The sequence below is a fragment of the Pteropus vampyrus genome, unplaced genomic scaffold (genome assembly GCF_000151845.1).
Source record: "Pteropus vampyrus isolate Shadow unplaced genomic scaffold, Pvam_2.0 Scaffold814, whole genome shotgun sequence".
NCBI classification, from domain to species: domain Eukaryota; kingdom Metazoa; phylum Chordata; class Mammalia; order Chiroptera; family Pteropodidae; genus Pteropus; species Pteropus vampyrus.
In genome coordinates, this window is record NW_011889595.1 from 440316 (window position 1) to 460370 (window position 20055).

Here is a 20055-nt window from a genome sequence, read left to right on the forward strand (position 1 = left end):
TAATAAATTAAAGGGTAACATAACAAACAGTTGAAACTATTCCTGTGTGACTCCTGTGCGATCCTCTAACCATGTAGATAATGGCCTGTAAGGGCACCCTGGGCAGCTGCTCTACGTCTCATCCTGCCTGAATGAGTCTGACTCTGGTCTGACCAATAATTTATATTCAGAGCAGGAAGAGCAGTCATCCAGGAGTAGCGTGTGACAACACAGGCACCATGGACAACAGCACTGGTGAAAGCAATTATTTTCATAACAGAACAATTAATTGTCTGTTGTTAGTGAAGGTGGAGAAGAAACTTGCATGAAAAACTCCAAATAGTAGATACTTCAGCTGTCTATTTTTGGATCTAGAATTTTGTCCGGAAGTTTAGGACTTTGATAATTAAGTCTAGATTTAGCTAAGAAGACCAAATTCAGTTTTTGCAGCTGTAGGCCCTATTCCTTGAGAAGAGGAGGAAAAGAGAGGTAACTGGGAAGCCAACTGACGCCTGACCTGAAGGCAGTGCAGCTAGGGGACTAAGTTAAAGTCACCCTACTCTTTTTAATTGATCAGGAAGGACATTGTTGCCATCGTGGGATTCGGAACTGACAATTTAGAATCCTCTGAATTGCTTGACTTTCCAAATGCCCACTGCCAATTGCCTCCTAAATGCAGTGAACAACATGAAGAAATTTTTATGCTGGTAGAACTATAAACCAGTACCACTTCATTATATGCATTAGACTGGAAAACCAGAACAGCACAAACATTGCACTGTGGAAGAATGGCAAAGCAGACAGAGGTATGCTAGTGTAACTGTGAGACAAGGGCTATATGAAGCAAGGGCAAGCAAAACAAAAAAACAAAAACAAAAACAAACAAAAGAAGAGAAAAAAAGCAGAATTTAAAATCTTGTATCCATATATAAAACTATATTTGTATAAACTATAGGGAAGGAGCAAGAGTTTATTAATGGTGCCTGGAAGATTGGGTGCCTTTTCAGTTGTCATTTTATATTGATGTTGTTGAGATTAAGCGTTTCTGGTCGGATTTCAGAATTGAGATGACTAAAAAGATGATTTAAAAATGCAAACTCATTGCAAGTCCTCGCAGGCTTTGCTCCTACCTGTGTCCATCTCATCCACGTTGCTGAGGAAGTCCTCTGGAGTCGTCGGGACACTGTAGCACCCTAACCCCAGGCCACTGTCAGTGCTCTGCTCCCTCGAATGATATGGCCCTCTAGAGAGCAAAAGATGGAGAAACTTCAGTTTATAGATAAAGAAATTTCAAACTAATATACAGTCACAAAAACCCTAAACTAGTGTAGTTTTGTCATTCTGCCCAATTTTCCAGGTAATAGAGATAGACTTTGTACCTACTCTTAATTTTAAAACACACATCCCAATGTCAATGAAATTAATAAGTTGTAAGCAAATAAAATTAACCGTTAATAGTAAATTGACACTGACTTTCTTTTCATCTCAAAATAACAATTTGAGCATTATTCTACATATTGAGTATGAAATCATTTTTGTAAATTTTAAAAAACAAAAAATAATGTTGACTATTCCTTGGATGCAAACGTTAACAGGCAATAAGAAGCATAAAAACATGTGTGATAACCATACACCAATCTGTAAACAGTGGCTACCATTAGGGAGGGAAGAAAAGCAAGAAACAGATTTTAGTGGTGGTGGAAATGAATTTAAATATAATTGCAATACTTATTTTAAAAAAATAAGAGCTGTAAAACTATGGCAAATCTGGGTTTTGGGTACATAGGTAAATTTTACACTATCTTTCTCATTTTCTGTACATTTGAAATGCTTTTAAACCAACAACTTAAAACCTCCATTCTTTCATTGTTTCAGCTATTGTTTGCTTTCATCTCTCTCTTTCTTTTTAATAACCTTTATAATTGTATTTATTTGTTTGCCAGAAACCTCTGCGAGGGCAGAAAAAGCATAGGAAATAGAATATTGCCCCTTATTTTGGTTTAAAAGACTACTTCTACTCACAAAGATATTCCTGACTAAATTATCTTTTCCTTCTGCTCATATGCTTCCTTTTCAAAATATCATCTCTTTGTTTTAGTTAATTTTATTGTGAAATAATTTTAGAATCACACAGAAGATGCAAAAGGAGTCCAGAGCTCCTGTGCACCCTTCCCTTGCTTCCCCAGTGACCTCTTACATAACCATAGCACAATTATCAAAACCAGGAAACTGATCTTGTATAATACTATTAACTTAACTATAGACCTTATTCACATTTCACTGTAAACATCCTCTCTTAATTGTTATGTTCTCTGTTAGCCGCATGACATGCTTTTACCCCCCACTGGCTACATAAAACCACAAGATTCTTCCAAATAATTACTATGTAACACTGTCCCATTGAAATTACTAAAGTTCACTCCCATTTTCAAATTATTGACTAGGAGTTCAGTTCTTGTTATATCATCAATTTTTTAATTTCAGATTAAAAAGAAAGGTAGATGACTTCCTCTGCCTTTATTTTTTCTGCCACCTCCTTCTACTTGCTCCCTCTTTCGTCATTCTAACTTCCAAGCTCCCCAACTTTTTCCAACATAAACAAAGACCCATTATACTCTAGACCACAAAATAAAGAAAGCAAAAATAAGTGGCCCCAAAATGTTAACTTACCCATTGAGGAAAGGGTCTGAGCTATTATTAGTGATGGATCTCATGTCTGGGGTCATGGCAGGTGGGTTGACAGCAGCCTGAACCGTGGCCAGAGTCTCAGCTTCCATGGGGAGCTGTCTACAGAGGGCAGCTTCCTGCAGAAATATGACAGTCAGAGAGAGAGAGGCAAGAGTTACTCCCTCAGTCAGAAGGATCAGAGCAAAGTATACTTACTTCACATGAAAACTTTTCACCAAATACAAAGAAAGCACTTAATGTTAATTCCTAATAAGTCAAAATCCTCAGGAAATCATTAAAGTCCTTTCTCTGAAAAAAGTCTTACTGGCATAAGTCACTTTCTCACACTCACAAAGTTAATGAGAAGCTCAGCTAATATTTTCCCTCAGGGCACTTACATGGCAACTGTCTCACCCATCCAATTGTTTAAATACCCAAGACACTCTCTCAGAGACAAGGCTATTGTTATCCCAGATGCTCAGACTAATTCTAAATCAATGAAAGCAACTGGATTCCTTTGGACTAGCAGGTATATCTGGCCTTTGTACTTACTGGCCAGTAAAGCTAAGGGATTAGAGTTCAGGCTCACCATTAAATCGCATCTGGCAGTTTTATGTCAATAGCCAGAAGAGCAAAACAACCAGTTAAAAAGTTTGTTAGTCAATCTGTTTTTCTATTTAACCAATTATTTTGAATAAAATGGCTGAATAAAATGGCTGAAGACTGGGGAACCATGAAGATCCAATCCAAACCCTACTGATTATTAACTGTTTGAGAGCATCTGGATTTCATTAGCGAAAATCAGAACGCTAGCATTACTTTTTAAAGCTAGCATTATTTTGCCAAGGAGAGTCAATCCAAAGGTTATGGATTGGACTGCAATTACTTTCTCTAGGTAAAAACTCCAGAGAGTTTCTCCCATTTTGACAAATGTGACCAGACATCAAATTTCTTTCAAATTTGCTGCTGTTTCCAGAGAAGAATACTTATGTATGTTTACATTTTCATCCTATTTATGCCTATCAGTTTCCCACTTTCCTGGCTGAAGTCATTGGTCTCACCATCCCTTAAACCCCCAAACCATGGCTACAATAGCAAATAGAATATTTAGGCCACCTAAGCTACAGTATCTTTGTTAGATCTGTTCCAGCCCTAACATGCTATGATTCGATAGAGTAACTGCTGTCTAGACAAGTCTAGTGAAGTCATCAGCTATAAAAACTTTCGGTTACTAGGGTTCATTGTACTGTCACCAGGAATTACGATAGCATGACTCTTATAAACTGTGAGAGACCTGATAGATAAGAAACTGCATTGTTAACTTACCCTGGCTAGAAAGGGCTCATGGTTCACTTATGATCATCCACACTGCAAATAATCAGAATCCTTAACTAACACAAATTTTATTCAGTTAATCCATGAAAAGCAAACAAAAAACTGGAGTTTTTTTTAAAAGTTAATTTTAGTCCATAATCCAAATCTTAGAAGTATCTTCTAAATAAATCTAGTAAAACTGAATTATTTCTAATAGTTGTTTTTACATGACAGACGGTATGCATCAGAAACCTTATTCTCCAACCAGAGCTTAGCTGAAGGCCTCTATAGAAGAACAGGACTGAACTTGGTGTGAGGAGCCTAGAGCCCAACAAGCCCTCAAGCACATTCATACACTAGAACCACAGTTTGAATTATATAATGATACCAAGTTAATGATATAATTTCTAGTTCTTTACAAACTATAAATGCAAAGATCCTTTGGATAATAGCCTTGATTATTCAAAAAAATCAACTTTAACTATAATATACTATTATAGTTATAATAACATTATAAATAATGTTACATTATAATATACTATTATAGTTATAATAACATTATAAATAAATGTGGGGTTTACCCCTAAACTGATGCCCTTTTAAACATACATGTTGAAGAGATGGCTGCATTTCTTCTTATTTGACAAAATCTTATCACCATATATCTTAAGAATATTGGTTGAATTTGAAATTTCCAGGCGGTCTAATTTTAAATATAAGAATCATTTCTGGAATTTCATGGAATAAAAAATACATATTATATATATATAAAATATATATATGAATTATTTGTCATCTGTAATAATACAATATGAAAATAAAATGTTTAACATATAAGAAGAAATATCAGAAACTAAATATAAAATATATAGTTCTAAACTTTCCTCTTCATTTAAATTACCCCTGGCATATTTCAAATAAATATAATACAGATTTTTAAAAGAATGGTTGCTTGTGGCTAAATATATAAAAAAATTCAACAAGACTATGTATAACAATCAAAGTGAAGGAACCTATACTATATTGAGGAAAACGTTTCACTGTGCCATCTCACGTCTGTTTCCTCTATTTCATAAATTAGAGACAACTAAAGTTCCATTCTTTAGCATCTATGTTGTTTCTCTACTTTGAAGACATGACCCTGTCATCAAAGCACAGTGTTATGTTCTGCCAGTAGTGGGCTTACAGTATCATTTTCTACCTTCAAATGACTATAACAAATGAAAGACAATACAGAAAGGGTGTTCAATGCACCTGAAAAACAACTTTAGGCTAGTCTGAGTTAGAACGCTATTGCAGCGGGCAACACTTTCTCCAAGATTATTCTTGGCACAAGTCATGCAATATAGCAGTGAATGGGAAGATCACATCGGCCCCCCGGATGTAAACCCACCTACATGGTGGCCCTCAAAGCCCTCCATGCCAGCCCTGTGCACATCCCCTCCTTTGTCTGACATGCTCCCTTCACTCACTCCCTTCCCACTGTTCTATGTTCCAACCCCAGAAAACAAAAGCAAAAACAAAAATTAACGATCTTATGTCACACTATTTCATGGAACTGATCTACTTTGAGTGGTTTGACACTTCTTCCTGGCCAACTTTCACCTTGCAAGGATTAAATCAAAGTGTGAAATTTATCATGATGAGTCAGCAAGGCTAAGAAAACAATGTGTTTTTTCTTTTTTTCTTTTTTTTTAATAAGGAGAGATTTGTAAACCTTTTCATATAACATAAAATTAGTTTTTAACATAAAAGGAGAATGGTGAGGAATTTCATTTCACTCAATTATATTTTATAATACAATAGTTCTATATTTAAAATTTTTTTAAAGTCTAGCCTTTTTTGAATGAAAACATTCTGCCACATGACACCCATGGCTTTTGCACTGAACAGAAATGAAAGGCAAAAACTTGACTTTAGTTTGACCAAGCAGCAGCAGTCAAGCCTGCTGGAACTAAAACAGCTAAAGCAAAGATAAAAGATGGGGGCACTGGACTAAGTGAATTGACAGGAAGACGGAGACAGCTGGCCAAAGCTGGTCTAGAACATGACTAAGAGAGTTGACAGTGCAACTGCCCTAATCCTGTGCTCCATCTCCAGCTCCCTTTAGTCAAAGCAGGACAACAAATGGTAAGCTGGAGGCACATCCAATCCGCCTGGTCTGTCTCTCATCTCCTACTTCTACTCTAGGTCAACGGATCTATTCACAGATCTCTTCCCAGTGTCATCTCCATTCCCATCCATCCTGTGCTTCCAAACAAGTCTTCAGTTTCTTAAACTCCTCATCTAGGAGTCTCTCTTTGGCTCCCTCTTCATCTAGTCAGATCTCACCCACCTCGGAGGTTCCATTATCCCACCTTTGCCAGGATGCCTTCCCTGACCGTCATAACCACAGCAAGCCACTACCTTCTTCCCCTCTCAGCCCCGAACTCCTAAATAAACACATCCAGGTGGGGTCTGAAACCCTACACTTCCTAGAGCACTCCTCTTCTGGCCTCAAAGCAGTCTTCCTATTAACTTCAAGCTTTCTCTTAATGCCATCACCACCTATCCCAGTTCAAAATCATAGTCAATCAACTCCCTCAAATCCTACAGCAATTCCTTCCCTCATTTATTCCTTCATTTATTTTTTTAAAAATACTGTGGAGACTACCAGGTGCCAGATACTGTTCTCAGCAGCAGGGATACGACAATGAACAACACAGACAGACAGTGCCCTGCCTCAGGGAAGATTCTAGAGGGAGAGACAGACTATAACAAATAATGATGGACAAGGGCCAAGCCTTGTGGGTTTCATCTCCCTGATATCTTCATGCTTCAAATCTTTCCATCTCAAGTAGCAGGTCAGCATTGCTTCTCTAGACAGTTTGACTGATCTGCCTACCTCCAGTCCAACCACCAGGCGCAAGGCTGCATCCAAGTCTCTGCAGAGGTCTTTACAAAGAGTGACCAGAGGAGGAAAATCAGGAATGGGAGAAATCTGAGTGAAATGTCCTGTGAAGAAGCAGGGGACTATTTAACCAGAAGAGAGACTTGAGGGGCACGCCTTGGCTCTCAAGCTATTAACAGACTATCACACAGAAGAAGAAAATTCCCTTCTGCCCCAGATTTGAGTCCAATGTGATGAAAGGCTTTCTAGTTAATAATCTGTTCAGGGGTGGAACTGTCTCTTCTCAGTTCTCTGGGGTATGGGCCACTGGAACTCTCAAGCAGTTGTTAAAGATTAAACGCTAATAGACATGTCCAGCGCTTGGCACAAGAAAAACAAAGTGTCCTTGGAATCAGAAAGATTGGAGTTCAAACCCCAGCTCAGCCTCTCTCTAGCACTAACACCTTTGACTAAATTCTTCACCGTTCTTGATAGTTTGTTCATGTGACTCATTTCACTGGGCTGTTATAAAGATTTAAAAGCCTATCTTTGAAGAACCTGGCACAGTGAGGCAGTCAATAAAATGAACTACTGATGATGGTAAATGTTTTAGGAGGCAGGGATATTAGCTAAGACTTGCACATCACTTAATACGTGTAAAGCATGGCTCTAAGCATTTTAACATGCCATTTCATTTCATCCTCACGACAGCCCAATTGTTTCCATTTTACAGATGAGGAAACTGAGGCATTGAAAAGTTAAGCAACTTTCCCAAGATCTGGCTCCAGAGTCTGTTCTCGTAGCCACCACACAGACAGTGTGGCAGAGAAAGAAAAGCCAAGGACTGAGGTTGGCAGAACACAAATTTTTGGCCCTTTCACCTACTGGCTATGGTACTTTGCCAAGTTATTTCATTTCTCTGGGCCTGTTTTCCCAGCTCTGAAATGGAAATACCAAATCCTCCTTCAGATAGTTTAGAAGACTTAATGGAACGATTGGTTTAACTCTCCTGAACACAGTAAACTGTCCTGAATTGGGAAAGAGATTGAAGTGCATGCATTCTACGATCCTTTTCCATGTATATGGGTGGAGCTAGTGTCCTTGGAATTCACACACATCAAGCAAAGTTATAAGTTCAGAAGGATGTGGAAGCGGCCCTTGGTAACTCTATCCCTCCCCTCCTCCACAACTTTATTTTTTCTCTAGATCCAAGCTGAAGGTGCAGAGTGCTACAAAACAAGGGCTCGAGAATCTCTTTCGTAGTTTGTGGTAGAGCTTGTGGTCATCCATCTAGCTCCTTGAAATGAGTAATTACATGTGAGTTAAAAAACACCCTCTCCCAGCAGCTGGGGGAGAGGGTGGCATGTAAAATAGCTAGAGGGGTGAGGGATGTGAAAACGCTGATTTATAAGTTGAAGGTGTCCCTGGAAGCAAACCTCAAAGCCCCTTTCCTTCCAGCTCCCAATTGGCCTGCAGCTCGCCTGTGGAATAAATCAACAGAAGAGGTGAGAAAGTAAACAGCAGTTGAAAGCATCCTGTAACCCTGTCAGTCCTTGGCTGAGGGAGCGCCTCTGCCAGCCAGCTCCTGCCCTCACTGGAATGTACTTCAAAGAGAAACGAATGACAATAACCTCTTCTGAGGGTGCCCTGCTTGACATAAGTGTGTGCTGCCTGGGATTCTACAAAAATGGAAGACTGAATTGTTTTAATTATAAAGGGTGGGGTGAGTAGGAAAAAAATTAAAAAATAAGTAAAATAAAGACAATATTTTGAAATCTTAACATTAAAATAGTTATTCTGGTGCAGAGAAGCTGCTCTCACTGCCAAAACCCTGAGAGACTTCGGAGGCAGAATGCTAAATTATTTACCTTCTTTATAGGAAAAAAAAAAAATCCCAATGTAAATCTCTTTTTAACTCTGTGCCAAAGGATTCTAGAAATTCACTGTCACATTTCCTGGAGTCTGCCTTTTTGAAATGCTTCATCACACATGCTCAGTTGCCAGACTGTCCTTATGAAAGAATAGTCAGAACGCTAACATTTTGGGGAAGACTTCTGTTGAGTCTGTAATTATTATCCATGGCATATTTGTCGATCTTTTAATTCAGGATGTATACAACAATCTGTTATTCTATAATGTCTGTTATCCCTTAGAATCACATTAAGGAAAACATTTACAATTTAGATATTATATTATAGTCATAGCACTCTCTTCACTTAAAAAAAAAAAATAGCCGAATGGATTTTTAAATAGAATATTTCTTCATACCTTACTGATCTTATCAAGATCAGAAATAAGAAGCTCCTTTTCCTTTCTGCAAACTTGGTGAACCTCCATTTAAATAAAATGTGTTCAATTTAGAATATTTTCAAAAGGGTCCTTATAAAAGATTTGAACTGATATTATTCCTCAACAGCATGAGAATATCAGGACATCTTAGAACATAGATTATTTCTGGGACTTGTAGGCAAATAGAATACTTAATAGAAGCTAGAATGAATGTTGTATGAGGGAAAGGACAAAGTCTGTCTGTTCACTGCTCTCATTTAGTATCTAGAGCATCTGTTGAACAACGAATGAATGAACTTAAATAGCCAAGCAGCTCCAGAGGGACTTATATTAGTTGGGCGACATGTCGCAGTCAACCCTGAAACCTAATTCTATGAAATACTTTTCTAAAAGTTGAACTATAGGCCCTGTTCTGGAGAAAAAAATTTACAAAATAGCCACCATTTATGCTTCATAATCTGCTTGACATGACACTTTTAATCTAAGTAGCTATTCTTCACATGACAAAAAACAGATCTCAGAACCTTCCTCCAGCCCAGAGCTGTTCACAGCCGAGTGTGTCCTATCCAGGGCCCTTGGTCAGGAATGGCTATGAGAGGCCGGCCAGCTGGCCAGCAGGACCCGGCAGTGGCTTTCAAGTCCAACAGAAATCTGTGAGACCTGCCAAAAAAATTCCACACCCTCCTAGCCAAACCCTCTGTCCTCGTCCCTGTTGCCTGGCAACCAGAGGCCAGGCTTAGTCAGCATTTTTCTTTGACAAGCTGCATTCTCCTGTCCTGCATTCTCCTGTCCACTGAGCCTCTATTAAGGAGAGGCTGGGGTTAAAAACAGTGCTGAATTTCCTTGGGAACAATGGGTTCTCAACAACGCAGGCCCTGAAAAGGAACATGGGGGAGTGAAGGCTTCTTCATTTAAGAGACCTCCAGGCCAGGGAGGGGGCGCTCAGAGGAAGTCTCCAAGGTTAAAATCTTGGAGGCAGAGGGCCCCCAGCTTCAAACAAATAACACACATGAAAATAAATACTCTCAGATAAAACTTGTTTTCATATCAAGGAATCGTTCTTTCAGATGGGTAAACAGGGACTGAGAAGCCTGTTTCTTAATTTCTTAGCAGTTATGAAATTTTCCATTTCATTGGGTAAAGTCACAAATACGCCCTTTATAATACTGAGCAAATGCTCTGTTGAATTTTAAGCTGTAACAGCAGAATATTCTATAGTCACTGTAGGCATGTGCAGCTCTTGGTATTTCAAAATTTATGTCTAGCCCTATTGTAGAAAGGATTCCTGGCAGCTTAGGATAGATACAACCAAAGTCACAGGACAACTTCCATAATATAGAACAAATAAATGACTCCCCAATATATTAAGAAGAGATAATATCAGTAGTATGATATGCTACTAATTTTGCTTTAAAAAACAAAGTACACACACAAATACATACAAACACTGGGAAGAAATCACCATCTTCATAGATGCTCTACCTAGCTAAGAGTATAAGTGATTATTATGTTCCTCCGTGCTTTTTGAGTACTTTAAATAGTTTCTAGAATGAACGTGTTTTGTCTTTATTATTTTTATTTACATACAGTTCTGAGTTTTGACAAATATATACAGTTGTGAAACAGCCACCAAAAACAAGCTACAGAACTCTGCCATTACCTCCCAAAATTCCCTACCACTGTCCCCTTGGTAGTCAGACCCTCCTCCCTCACCTCCAACCCTGGCAACCACTCATCTCTTCTCTGTCCTTATAGTTTCACCTTTTCTAGAATGTCATATAAATGGACTCATACAGCTTTTTGGGGTCTAGCTACCTTCACTTAGCAAAATGCTTTCTTTTACCTCAGTCAGAAAAAAAAAAACTAAATTATATTTTAAAAAGTTAAAAACTGTTATTTTTCTACTTAAAAAAAAACACCACAAACCAAATTCTATAATTTCTTTTTTTAAAATACGAAGATACCAGGAAGTACAACTTCAACTGTGATTGCTTTCTTTTCTAGGGTTGCCATTTCTCTGATGAACCTGAAGCTACATGGCAGCCTTTTGGGAAATTTAGCAAAAATAAAACTCTCATTATCACTGACAATAGAGAAGGTCTCTCACAAAAGTTCACTCTTTCCACAATGTCTGTGACAGATGCCTGCTGAAAGTCGGGTAAGTTCTACTTTCCTAATAAGGCAAGGTACTGCAGACCTGGCTGGGATCCCCCTTGCACTCATGGCACCCTTCCCCATAGAGCACCTGCCACATTCCAAGATAATTCATCAATTATTAGATACAAGTAATTCAACTCTGTTGCTACAGCAGCCAATGCTAAACTGTAAAGACTATTTTTAATGAAACTTTCCTGCTTCAGAAGATTCCTAATCTGTGGAAATACCAAACCTCACTGGCCCTTGGATCCTAATTCTGTAGCTGTTCAAAAACTTAGACTGAAGGGCCACTGAAAAAAATAAATAAATAAGAAAGCATCTTATGCTCAATTTCATAGAACTCTGTGCTCTGGTGTGTCTGGTCTCTGCTCCAGTAATGAAAGTCAAAGATGACAGCCACCTGGACTCCTTGAAGTAGGGAATGCTTTGAATTCACTTGCCTAGTCAACAATTTGGATTAGATTTAATCATTTTGTCTCGTCTGCTAAAATATAAGTTATCTAAGGGCAGCCATGTCCCATTTATGTTTTTATTGTTTTCCACTTCATATATATGTTAGCTGTACAAATGAATGAAGAGATAAAGAAAGAAACTAAGATTTTTTTCATCATGAAATAACGGAGGTTGACTTTAGATTGGTAATCCTCAAATCCATTTTGCTAATAACCTGACATGATTTCAGTGACAATGAGTTAACATTTGAGCCTGTGACATTATGAGGTATACTTCAGACTGTGCAACAAGGACTAAGGAGCAGTTTTCTCCATGGTGCAACATCATCAGACTATACACCTAGAGGATTAGTGGGATGGAAGAAGGAAGAAGTTAAAAGGAAGGAGGAGGAGGAAAAATGAAACAATATTTATGTAGCTTTCACATTTATCATATATTTAATAATGATAAAAATATAGAGTAGTGATGATTTCCCAAGAATTAGGAATAAATTCATCTATTTATTGAATTTATCAACCTCCCTTCCTACTACAGAGCTAGAGATAGGGAAGGATCTTTATTCCAGAAATTTTCCCTTGACAGAGTTGCAGGTAGGTTGAGGCCTGCCTGTAGGGCAAAGACCCTGTGAAGCCAGGCTATACAACTAAGGCCCTCCTGCAAGCAAGAGGGGATCACTGCCCAGGGAGCTAAGGGCATTTAGGCAGCTGTTGACTACCAAGGACATGGGGGTGGACAGAATGAGTACCCTAAAGTGCACAGGTAACCTTCAGACCTCATTAGGGCCACCAATTTCCTCCATCCCAGCATTTCTACCAGATGCTAGAAGGTTGCTAACAGGTCAGCCAAATAACACTTTTACTGCCAATCATTTCCCTGCCTCTGCCCTGACTTAAGTGCAAATAGTGAGGCAAAAAATCACACACACACACACACACACACACAAAAGAGGTAGAAAAACCACCAATATGATAGAGATAATCCACACCTGAACAATTAGGCATCTTGGCAAATGCCCCGAAAATTATCATAGAACACTCCAACACCATTTACTGTATGGCCTTAAATAAATCTTTGACACTGAGGAACAGGCTGTTTCTGTACGATGAACAAAATCTTTCACACTTAAAAAGTCCCTTTAGACCTTTTATCCTATATCCCATAATAAAAATAACAAAACATCAACCCAACCATTCCATCTCCTTATCCTCCTCCTAACTACACACATGCGTGCGTGCACACACACACACCCACACACACACATGCATGTCAAAGCTGAACTATGTGAGCCTCTGTGAATGAATTTGGACAGCTTTTCTCCCCCACTGTCCTACACAGTGGAATTACACACCATGAGGCAGCAAAATGCACCAAATTCCACAGCCTCTAGGGATCAGCACTTAAGGAACTTGGTTGGCATTTCTGTAATATAAACCATCAATACTATATTCTAGTTCAAAGGCACCTATGGTTAGAATAGAGGAAACAATTTGGGGCAGTTTTACCCACCCCTTTTCAGAAATACTTTCTGTGGGAAAGAAAGAGGTGGGGCAAGAGAAAGAGAAACACAGAAAGAGGTGGAAACTGAGAAACAAGCCATTCTCTACAGAACGGTCATAGCTCTGTGTAAAGAAAAAAACTCTTTAAAGTTCATTTAAATATAAAACTAAGAGAAAACTTAAAATGCTACTATAATACTGTTTAATTTATTCTATATTATCAAATAGAAAGTTATTCCAGATGAAATTATTATTCAAAGACAGAAAATAATAATTTAATTATTTCCTACTGAGAAACATGATACTGCTTACCTAAAAACAGTATAAATAACTGTTACCCTGAAATAACCATGAAAGTTCAGACATAAATCCTCAGAATAAAAGGCACAACTGTAGTTCTATTGTAAAGTTGTATTCCCCAGATTTAGAAGATAGTTCAACTGAACAAAGCACAATTTATGTTCACTTCCCTCATTTTCAAAGGCTATGTCTAAAGAATTATTTTAATTCACCATGTTTTTTAAGCCTATATCTTAGAATTTATTTGATGAAAAATACTTTATTCCTTTATAGAAGCCAATGCATATATTTTTTCAAGTATCAGATGTAATTTAAAGAAAAAAATAGTGTTCACCCAAATATCCCCTGAGCCCCTGTAAGAAAGCTCTCTGGAACAGTTAAAACTACTTATTTCCTTAAAAACTAGTGAAAGGAAGCTACCCATGCATCTTGCTTCATTTGAATCATAAAGCAAAGTCTGAAGAACTAGAACAATAAATTGAAGTTTTCCTCCCCAAAATGTAGCCAGCAAAATTTATGAGACTTGAAAACGTGTGCTACCATTAGTTTAGCAACTTGGAAGAAAGAATTCCCTCTTGCATGGAACAAGTCACTGAAGCAGGGAGAAAACTGTGGGTTGCTTCAAGGATTCTCTTTATTCCATTTTTGAGGTATAGCACTGAGCCTTTCTCACAAAGGATACACAACATTCTGTTGACTGACTGTTTGAACGAATAAATGAATGAATGCAGTATGGCACAAAAGTGCCTGATCAATGCCCAGGCAGTTTCACAAACCATTCTATCAGAATCTATATGCAAACTATCTGCATTTCTCATCCTCCCTCAATTTTCCCTCTTTTTATGCTCCATAGCGATCAAAGATGGTTCCCTGTCATTTTTTCCTTAGAACATCTTCTCTGCTAGCTGCTCTAATTGGTGATGGGGGTGGTGGGGAGGGGGGACTGCACAAGCTCTCTGATGTTTTGACCAAGAGAATATGGCAGAAGTTACTCTGTGACATTTCCCTGAGACACTGGCAGCTTCCATTCCCTGTCTCTTGAAACATCCTCTAGGGAGACCCACGCTGCTATGTAATATGTTCTACTACTCTGAGAGTGCCATGCTAGAGGTGCCATATGCAGGTGCTCCAGGTTTAGTTCTAGCTAAGTCCACTCTTCCAGGAACCTTCACCATGGTGCCACACACTTGAGTAAAGTCACTTTGGACCCTCTAGTCCAGCCTACCCACCAGCTGAACACCACTAAGTGACCTAAGCCAACGCCATGCAGAGCAGAAGAACAATCCAGCTGAGCCCTGCCTAAATTCCTGACCCACAAAACTGCGTGGTATAATAAAATGGTTACTGTTTTAAGCCACTAAATTTTGCGATAATCCGTTACACAGCAATAGAAAATTGGAACATACTCTTTCTCTCCTTCAATAGACTGGCAATGGAAGCCAAAGGCAGCCATGCTAATATAGCTAGTCCTTGCATTCATAAGGGCGGCTCTGAAGACAGTGCAGCCAGACATTGGGAGACGTCTGGAGCGGAGTTTTAGACCTCTGATGTTTCTGGAGAAAGAGTTACCCTGATGGCTAGTGGCTATCTACCTACTAGCTTTGGCACCACAGCCATGAACCCCCACTGGGCATCACGAGAGGCCATACCTGCCTCATGAGCTCCTCTTGGCGCATTCGAATCCTCTCTCTCTCCATCTGGATCCGCTGAAGCCGAAGTTTCTGCTGCTGCTGCTGTTGAGTAGTCAGCGCATTAGGCAGACTCATCAGCCCTGCCGGTGGGTTCTGAGGAGGGTGGTTCTGCTGGCTCAGGGTGCTGGGTGCCATTTGCTGCTGGTGTTGGTGATTCATTACTACAGGAGGGAAGAACATCAAGGCAATTAATGACAAGGGCCTACAACACCTTATCAAAAAGAGACCATCAGAATGTGTTGTGCTGTGGAGTATAGATTCCTGAGATTTCTTCCAAAGTACTTCCCTGTTAATCATTACTGTTCAAGTAATTATTACCTTAATTCAATTCAGGGAGACTCAGACAGTGGCCTCACTGCTGACTCATCAGTCTCAGCTTTTGTGCTGGTAAGAATCTTATTTCACATCTTCCCTGTGTCTACAGTTACATTTGAAGCATTTCATAGAATATGGTGGCCAAAAATGGATTCTACAAAGTTTCCAACAACATATGAGATAATTTCACCAGGACACTTGGGTGTGTGTGCTCTTGTTCAGACAACCTGTATGTTTATGGGAAAGCTAAGGAAGCATGTGATCATTGATATGTGGTGGGTGTACAATAACATCTAGGATAAATGAGTAAATTGACAAGCAACATGTAAAACACAGCACCTAGATCGGGTACTTACACACAAGCAGGATCCGCTAATGATTTGTTAAAAAAGAATCCCCCAAAGAAGCATGAGCTAATAAGCTCAGGAACAAATAACAGACGGAGAATAAATGATCCAGTTTTTGCAAAGAGAAAAATTAGTGAGGAAGAAATTGCATAAAAATGTTAACCATGTCTGTGATTAGATAAAGGCATTAAAAGTGTTTAATGCTTTTTAAAGATTTTCCATTTATCTGCATTTACCAACATTTTAAATTTTAGCATGTAATACTTCATTTTAGAAAAGAATTAAAAAAATCTAAAAAATTCTATAATTGTATCCTCACAAAAAAAAATGCATTTTAAAAAGTGCTAGTTTTACTCAAAACAGTTTATCAATCAAATTTGCTTAACTTCTGCCTATGCAATATCCTGTAATAATGAAAATCACACTTTTCAGTCTATTTGTTCCTAAGTCAAGACCTAAGGCAACAACTTATAATTTTATATATTCACTTCATTTCTGAGAAAAAAACTCTTAAACTTCACTATATTGGACACTACTATTTTTAAAAGATAAAATTATTGGCATATTTTACTTAAAATCCAAATATTTCTGATCTTTAGTTTGCTATGAATATTATGTGGAAACATGTTTTATAATTAAATTTCCTTAAATAAATTTTAAAGTAGCCTAATCAACTATGTAATAATTGTATGTGTAGACCACATACATACACACACACACACACACACACGCACGCACGCACGCACGCATGCACGAAAGATAGTACCAGCAATGAAGATTTTCTATAAAAGAAATGGTTTCTTTAAGGAACAATTAATCCCATGGCAGAAACTTCCTCCAGCTCAGGGTAGAGGAAGGTAAAAACAAAATAAAAAATTTTTTAAATTATTTATACATTCACTCAGATCTTTATTGCATTCTCACTATGTACCAGGGTTTGTAGTTGGATAAATAGCTCCTGCCCTCACATGAACTAACAGGCTGCTGGAAGAAATGCATGAAGAAATGTGGCTGTGGAACACTAGAATGCTAGGCTTTGTAAAGGACCTTGGAGATTATCTGGTCCATCCCTTCATTTTATGGAAGAGAGACTGAAACCCGGAGAGGTGAAGAAACATGCTCTGCTTAGTGGCAGGTGGAACCAGGGGCAAAGTTGAGGCCTCTTGAAACCCCCATCCACCTGGGCTTTCAACTGTCCTTGGCTGACCTCTGCCTCACCTTAGACTGAAGAAAAGGAACAACTGAGAGCAACTCTCTAAATATAGTTTGTTTTTGATAACAAGGAAGTACCACTGAGACAGCAGGTCATCAAAACCAGGCCCTGGGCCCAAAGATTGTCCAAATTACAAACAAGAAGGGTTCAAGGAGGGTTTGAATAGATTGACAACTCTGCTCAACAACAAGCTACTGAAGGGGAAGGTAAGAATATTTGGAGTATTCTGCCTAAACAGTTAAGTTTCCATTCCTGAATTAAACCCACCACAAAGAATTCTCACCACCTGCTACTAATCCTGGCACAGAGGGAGGCTCAGTAAATGATATGATGGAATGAATGAAACCACCTGGGCATTTCTTGTGGTCTTAGCTTGAGAGCATAAAAAAAGAAGTCATGACTGATGCCAAAATAACTGAAATGAGTATTTCATTCTATAGCTTGTTAAAAGATAATCACAATCTCTATCTAAAGGACTGAATAGTAGTACACACATTGTATCTCAGCGGGGGAAAAAAAGAGCTCTTTTTTTTTTTTTTTTTTTAGGTGAGGCAACCCTTGGTTGACCTCACAGATTGCAAGGACCTTGTCAGCTTACAATCTCTTATTTTTTTATTTTTTATGACTACAGTACTTGGTCTTCCTAGATTGTCTCCCATCCAAGTACTAACCAGGCCTGAGCCTGCTAAAAAGTACTCTTAAATACAGATTCAAGTAAGACAAAGTCCAGATATCCAGAGGTGTTTAATCCATTAGACCTCTTTCGGGCCAAGGGGAGGTAGCTTTGGATGGAAGACTGGGACTGATTACTTCCAAGGACAGTCATTTCTGAGCCTTCTGAAAAATTATGCCCATATTTTTCTTATATAACTACTATAGACAAAAGACGTCCAATGGTTTCTATAAGAGAAATGTGTAAATTGAATATTTCCAATACGAGAAATTCCCTAGGTCAAGGAAAAAAAAAGGTTTGGAAGCTTAGTTTCTGTTGTAGTTGTTGGCAGATTAGAGGTTATTAACTCTACATTAATTTTTATAACACAGATATTTTGACAATTTTTAAAAACTGACTTGGGTCTGGTAATTTATTGATATGACAGATAACTTGGAGCCGGACTATCTTCAGTGATTTGAGAAGACTGCTCTGTCAGTGTATAAAATCCTGAACCGGGTTTACTCACAGGGGACTCTTGTTACTCAACTCCACATAGCAACCAGATACTGCTCAGCAGATTTTATTGATGTCTGCATCCTCATCTGGGGGATTTAAGACTTGGAGAAGAGCTCTTCCAAAACCACGCCCTTGTTAGTCTTCAAAACACCAGCCCTTACAGAGACATCCACAGGGAGGAATGGTGATGTTGCTTTCTTCCGCTTAATTTAGATTTGACAATTCAGACTAAACACCTCCAGCCATTAACTGCAGAGGCTGAAAAAGAGTGGAACTTAGACAATGGCTTTGTTTTCAAGGTAAGGCACACACAAAAACAAAGAAGTTTGTCCAAGAATATTCACTGCGGTAGAGTCTATAATAGCAAAAGACTAAAAACAATGTCCACCTATGGGAGACTGTGATCCATTCACCCCGAAGGATTCTATGTTAACTATTGCACAGAATGAGGGAGCTCTGTAAGTACTAATATGGAACAACCTCTAAGAAATATTGTTCAGTGGGGGAAAATTCAAGGGACAGAACTGTATGTATGAGCATACTACTACCTAGTTAGAACGAGAGGGGCTGGCATAGTATACATATAGGGCAAATCTCTCTAGAAGGATACACAACAAACAAGTAACAGTGGTGCCTTTGGAGAGGAAACTGGGAGTCAGGGATGGGAGGATATCTTCCTTTTCCTCTTCTGTACTGTTTGAAGTTCTCCTATGTACATTTATTACTAATGTAAAACATAAAACAAAATATAAACTAAAAAACATAAAACAAAACATGGTCATGTAAGCATCAAACTCAATCTCTCCTTGGTGGAGTAAAAGGAGGTAGCCTCAAAATCACTTGAAAAATAACACATAAGGCTTAGAATATAATCAAGATCATCAAAGCTGAGAGCCCACCTGGTGCACCTCCTCTTCGTGTAGATGAAGAAACCACTCCTCAGAGTGAATTTGGTCAAGGTCATAAAATAGTCAGGGGTCTAGGAACCAAGTGTCCTGACTCGATCTAAGTGCTCATGATTCAACCTGCCACTCTGTTCCACGCAGTCATTTCATTTTGAACTATTACTGAACCTTCTCTGAGACTGGAGCTCATGAACCTTACTGATGGTTGAAGTTCTTTAAAACCACTGCTTTTGTTAGCCACTCAGTCAATGCGGGCAGAGGAAGCCCAAGACAGAGATAAATAGAAAGGAGGTCCACAGGAGGGCATGGGAAAGCAAAACATCCAAATTTGCAATGAACAAAATACTGCTTGGGATGATATTCCAGAACATTTTAGAGAGAGAACAATAGCTTAGTTTAAAAAAAAAAAAAAAAGTAGAGTATATCAAATGCAGTATCTGAGGCCAAACCCTAATGGGCAGACTGCCATTAAATGCCTCAAAAAGGCTAAAGACCTCGTCAGTTCAAGGTTTTTTCCAGTCCCCACAGAAAAGAATAACCCAAACAGAAGATTTCTCCTCTGAAGCAGGAATGCATCAAATTTAAAGAGAGACATCTTTTTTTCTTTCTTCCAAGAAAGTCAGTTTAAATTCAAATCTACATTTATCTTCTTCATTGTTTTCATCTCCTTTTCCTTTTTCTTTTTTCCTCCAATAGTTGGCTTTCTGTTCTACGCTTGGAAATCAATATAACCAAATTCTGCAGATATGTGACCAGAAACATTTCATTGCTTTTATTCAACAGAAAAGAAAACACAGCCCCAAAAAGAAACTCCACAGCATCTGAGATATGAACACCCTTTTGATTCAACGACTGTATCCCTGGTGAAGTAAACAGTTAACATGAGAGT

At 38.5% G+C, this 20055-nt stretch overlaps 1 protein-coding gene across 1 annotated transcript in view; it reads right to left on the reverse strand.

The window, feature by feature from the left end:
• The window catches only part of WWTR1 (WW domain containing transcription regulator 1), a 116501-nt gene that overhangs the window by 6235 nt on the left and 90211 nt on the right, over positions 1-20055 (reverse strand). The window contains exons 4-6 of the mRNA XM_011385806.2: positions 15174-15376; positions 2650-2783; positions 1110-1222 (exon numbers count right to left, since the gene is read on the reverse strand). Of these exons, the coding sequence (XP_011384108.1) occupies positions 1110-1222; positions 2650-2783; positions 15174-15376 (450 nt within the window). The remainder of the gene's footprint in view (positions 1-1109; positions 1223-2649; positions 2784-15173; positions 15377-20055) is intronic.